This window comes from Triticum aestivum, chromosome 7D (assembly GCF_018294505.1).
Source record: "Triticum aestivum cultivar Chinese Spring chromosome 7D, IWGSC CS RefSeq v2.1, whole genome shotgun sequence".
Classification (NCBI taxonomy): Eukaryota; Viridiplantae; Streptophyta; class Magnoliopsida; order Poales; family Poaceae; genus Triticum; species Triticum aestivum.
Genome location: NC_057814.1, coordinates 551511233 through 551516555, shown reverse-complemented (window position 1 = coordinate 551516555; position 5323 = coordinate 551511233). Strand labels below are relative to the sequence as shown.

Here is a 5323-nt window from a genome sequence, read left to right as displayed (position 1 = left end):
GCAAACCTAGTCTTCAAAATGGTGGTTTTCTGCAATTTACTCTCAAATTATAGGTCTTTAGATTTTCTCCTACGCTTCCTGCATGAATTAGGACGGCTTTGTCCACCGAGACATCAGATCTGACAGAGTGGAGTGGGAGGTATGGCCTATGCTCGCTGAGTTTCTCCAAACTACAGCTGAGGTACTTAACAAGAATGTTGAACCTGCGTTTTCGTGAAGTAGCTTAGCTCATACAAGCTGCCTCACGTAGCCACGCCTCCTCTCCCAAGTTTAGGTTTTCTCCGCCTCCCGCCGGCGTCGTCGCCGGTCCGCCTCGTCTCCGGTGGTCTTAGGGCCATGAAGGCATGGTGGATCCCGGCGTTTGCCTGTGGGATGGCTCCATTTTTAGATGTTGCTTTGTGCTTTGTTAGGGTTTGTGTCCTGCTCAGGAAGGCGAGAAAGCGGCGGCTCCCTGAAGATGGAATAAGGTTCTCCCGGCCTAGCCCCATTCCGATGGTGAGTCTAGCACCGTCGGTGGGCTTGTGGAGATGTGTCTCCGATGGATCTATCTTTGGTGGATCTGCTCGGATATGTTCGTCGTTCGTCTACGTTCATGTGTCTTAAGGTTGATTCTTCGGACCTACGGTACTCTTCATCGGTGATGGTTGTTGTTCTGGCGCGCTGGTCCTATGAGGCCTTAGCACGATGACTTCCCGATATTCTACTACAACAAGTTTTGCCCAGCTCCGACGAGGGAGAGGCGATGACAGCGGCGCGTCTTCGGCTCGCTTCGGTTCTAGTAGTCGTCGATAGGTGGTCTATGAATCTAGATGTAATATTTTTTTATTTTTTATGATCGTTGTACTGCCATGATTGAAGATGAATAGATCGAAAGTTTTTTTTTAAACCAAAAGCTTAGCTCATACAGATAGCCAATGTCCAGTGCTCCAGGTTTTTCAGCCATGTTATCCATCCTGTATTTTGTAACTGAGCTAAGCTCAGTGCAATTTGGCGCCTTGAGTGCTTTCCCCTTTCCAAAGAAAAGAGAACCAATGAATTGATTCTTCTTGCTTTCAAATGCACATACGAACAAGCTGAACAAGCTCATGCGCATTGTGCCTGAGAACCTCCTGTGCAGTGCACTCCTCCTGCCATCTACAAGTTGCTTCACAATACCCACAACCACAAGTTCAACTCCAGATATTTTTCTGCCAAGCTGCTGCAGACTTCTTGCCTTCCAAATTCCAAATTACATAACCATAACCATCATTTCTTGTTTCAGACCGAACGAATCGCCCCAGCTCAGTGTTACCTCTGATGCCACATTGCATCCCAAATGTATGACTACCAAAGTTTCTAACAGAAAGATAACGCCAGTGGGCAAGTGGGGGTAAAACATGTTGTCCAATCGTTTTCAGAAACGATTAAAAAACACAGAAATTCAGGGAGAGTTTCAGAGTGCTAGTATCCATTAGTCTAGTTGCATCAAGAAAACTGCAGGCACATTTCGGCTAGTCGTAAACCGGGCGGCAAACTGTCGACATGCAAACTAGCACATCTTTCCCGGTCCAGGACCAGGAGAGTAGATGTTCAAGTCGATCCTTGTCACAGAGTAAGAAGAAAACATACAAGTCCAACACTTTCAAAGCTGGGCAGTCCAAACTGAAGTACTAACTCACTGTAAAGACAACATCAACTCATTTGTACCCTAACAAGAAACAAATACCCACCCCGGCGACATATAACCAAAATACCAAATTCATTATCTAAACAGGACAAAGTTAAGATACCAAATTTAACTCGAGAGTCAAGAATAGGAACCAGATCACTTTATCAAAAGTTTAACAATAGCATACTGAAGAAATAGAACTGTGTTAAGAACCAAACTGCACAACTATGCAAGTATCCCTGATAAAACAAAACATCTTCACACAACATAGACCAGGAGAAACCAGGTGCCACAAGGAATTCTACTTTGGAGTTAAACCCAAATTGCATACAGAGCAGCGAATATCAAACTATTAACCCCAGCAAATATCCAAACTAACCATTCCAACAACTACCTACAAGTCCCACAATTAACTTCTATTGGCAGAGCCCATATCTCCCCCACCGTCTTATAAAAGTATATCCTCTAAAGGAAAATGACTACAACTGCATCTCTCATATTTTATTGATGGCACTGTTTTCCTAGAAACCATGCTAGATGCCATGCCAACGCTGCACTAATTCTCTAGTAGCACAAATAATTAGCATTTCAAATTGAAGCCAGTGCCATTCACACTACTTAACATTGAGAAGTGAAAGTAAATGGGGAAGAAGTAGCACAGGTGTATAGCATAGATACTCCAACATATCATGATGACGCTCAAGACAGCACAAAAGGCACCCGATGGTAGAAAGAGCTAGAACAGCCATATGCATTGTTCAGTTCTACTAGTACTATAAAGTAAGAACTAGGACCTTGTGCTCATAAAGGATGCATACTCCAAAGGCATACATGGCAACTAGAATTACAAACCAGCTTATAGCCCTATGAAGAATGGAGGCTCCTTATCCAAACCACCTTCTTCTTGCATCTCACAGAACGGAAGTGGAATCATGCTCTCTTGAAAGTACTGATTTGTGAAGTATGTTGAATATGTTCCCTCTTTCATCTCGTAATATCCCAAAAACTTTCCGTCAGTGTCACAATGCAACAGATAATCAGGACCCGCCGATGGAGTGTGACAACAGATCAGCAGCTCATGCTGGTTAAGCAGTGCCATCTTAGAAATAAACTTGAACTGTGGTGATGTATTCAACAAGTTAATCCGGTACTTCAAGGCCCAGACCTCAGCCTCATAGTCTTGCATCACCCAAATCTCTATGCTGGCATCATTGTTGATGCATGAAGCAAGCTTCTTGTCCATCTCCAACAACGACACCCGACGGCCCAACTGGCCAGGACTGCGCATCTACCGGAACGTCTGAGTAACTGTGTCAAACACCATAATGTCCACGGCAGTCTCCATGTAGTTTCCTGTTAACCAGTGCAGGCTGCCGCGGTGGTTGACTTGTGAACCATAGCAGGAATCAAATTCCCCTTGGTGCCAGAATTCCGGCAAACGCGATGACACAGATGGCCGACTGATGATTCTCGGCTTGTCGGATCCAAACCTGAGAACGTAGCCACGAAGGCAGCCACGTGAGAACCAGAGCACCCGGTATTCCCCAGATGGTTGGTGCTGGTAGAATCCGGCTATGTAGATGCGGGGAACCCTTGCTGATGATGATGGAACTCGAGGTTGCGGTAGTATAGCACATTTGCGAGTGGCCGGGTTGCAGATCCAGAAATCAGACTCACTGGACAAGATGAGAAAGCCATCACAGGCGCCCAGGAGATTATGGAACTTAGAGTGCTGGATGATTGGACAGAGCTTTTGATCGGCTCCGACACTTTTGTCACGGAAGACAACGAACCTGACTCCTTTGTGTCCAGGGATATCCTGTCTGATGACAGGGAGCGATGGCTGGCGGTGGCAATTGTCGAGCATGAACTTGTCGGTGGAGGTGGCACTGCGCCACAACTTGCAGACAGCACGACAGCGAAAGAGGTCCTTGGGGGGCAACCAGATGAGGATCTCTTCGATGACAATCCACTCGGGCAGGTCATCGAGGACGGTCGTGTGGCGTCTTTTCATCATGGCGATTGACTGGCACCGGTGTTCCATCAAATCTACGGTAAAAAAAAGATGGAGATGATTGAGCTTAAGTGTACCCCTAAATTCAACTTGGCAAATGCATAACAGTATTTGGCATAGGTCGAAGATATAATGTGACGCTTTATATTCAAATGCTCTATGGCAGAGTACTGCTATGAAGAATCTACTATATAAAAGTGCAGCCAAAATCCAGTGGCACGAACCATAACTCAAAAGTGTGAATTGGCTAGAATTTTACAATTGTCGTCCCGGTCCTACATGATAAGCAGAAAATCATTCGGCGTACTATTTCAATGTAACAATTTTTACTGAAAGAACATGTCAGTAATGACTAATGAATAGAAGGTTAAACGAATGAACAAATGCTTCCTGTGCTTGTTGTGATCACATCATAGTTCTGGTGACCCTCAGTTGAGATGCCATCAAACATAGTGTACTTTGTAATCAGACAGTCATGCATAATGCACGAATCAGCTAGCAGAAATTTTAATCCCTGTTGACTAATCTGCAATAATGTCTATATCCTGGCCATGTGTTGTGATTGCATCAGGCAATGGAAGAGGAGGCAGGACTAATAATGGCTTCTTTTCTACCGATGTCTGACCGATATAGAGTAGGAGTAATTGGTAAACAAAAAACAAGGTGAATTTGTGGGGTGTTCGTCTTACCAGTACGAGAGCAGCGGGCGCCTCCTCGCGGTCAGCCGCTGCACGCGTCGCCGTCGAGGGGAAGGACGACGGCGACCCTCCCGAAGCGGAGCGGACGAGGGCTCGCTCGCCGCCGACAGATATGGGGAGGAGGGCGAGGAGGATCTTCTGGCTGCTGCGCCGGCGGGGAGAGGAGGCGACGAAGGACCCGGCCAGAAATGCTGTCATCGGCGACACGCTACAGGGCCGGAGTACGTTGGGAAGGCCCGCGCGTGAGTGAGTGGGCTGGTTACAGTTACATTGGGAGACTGCCTAGCGGCGGGGCCCAAGGGACTAGCGATGACTCCAAGCAAAATACGTCTATCCCTAAAAAAAGCAAAATACGTCTGTTCTGTTAAAAAAAAGCAAAATACAAAGTTCTCAAAAAAAAAAAACAAATTTTGTCTAAAAAAAAGTAGCAAAATAGAAAGTGTTTCTAAAAAGAAGCAAGATTCTCTCACACAAATAAAAAGAAAGAAAGATACGGCGTAGATCTCAAAAATAAATGTACTGATATTATCCAAGGTTTGATGACCATTGAATCATCCTCATGAAACTGTTAATTTTTTTTACATTCTCGATAAAAGCGAAAGTGGCCGCGAACCAACCTGTGGTTGGATGGTTAGAGGGGACAGTGGTATCCCCAGCCCACTAGGGTTCAAGTCCTGTGCTCGCATTATTCCTGGATTTATTTCAGGATTTCCGACGAGGCGCGCCTACGGTGATCTTCAACATTTCTTGCAAGAACTCCAGGGTCCATGGCCATTCTGGTATGCATTCTATTGGAACTGGAATACATCTAGGTTTTTGTCTTTTTAATGTTGATAGTGGCCGTAACATTTAGCAAAAAACAAATCTTAAACCCAACAAGTGCTCTCCGAACCAAGCTAGATAGTCTTCTATCATTAGGCTCGCCAACCAACCTAGGCTTTGATTCTTTCTTATTATTCTAAC

General features: G+C 45.4%; 1 protein-coding gene across 1 annotated transcript; it reads right to left on the bottom strand.

Moving 5' to 3' along the window:
* Positions 1 to 2267: 2267 nt before the first annotated feature.
* LOC123167328 (F-box protein At5g18160) lies at positions 2268 to 4605 on the bottom strand. Its single transcript, XM_044585176.1, has 2 exons — positions 4352 to 4605; positions 2268 to 3697 (listed from the first exon to the last, which is right to left on the bottom strand). The coding sequence occupies exon 2, from the start codon at positions 3690 to 3692 to the stop codon at positions 2937 to 2939; it is 756 nt and encodes a 251-aa protein (XP_044441111.1). The 5' UTR covers positions 3693 to 3697; positions 4352 to 4605; the 3' UTR covers positions 2268 to 2936.
* Between the last annotated feature and the right edge of the window lie 718 nt (positions 4606 to 5323).

Coding starts and splice junctions, on each gene's coding strand:
- LOC123167328 (XM_044585176.1), bottom strand. CDS start 3,692: ATGGAACACCGGTGCCAGTCAATCGCCATGATGAAAAGACGCCACACG.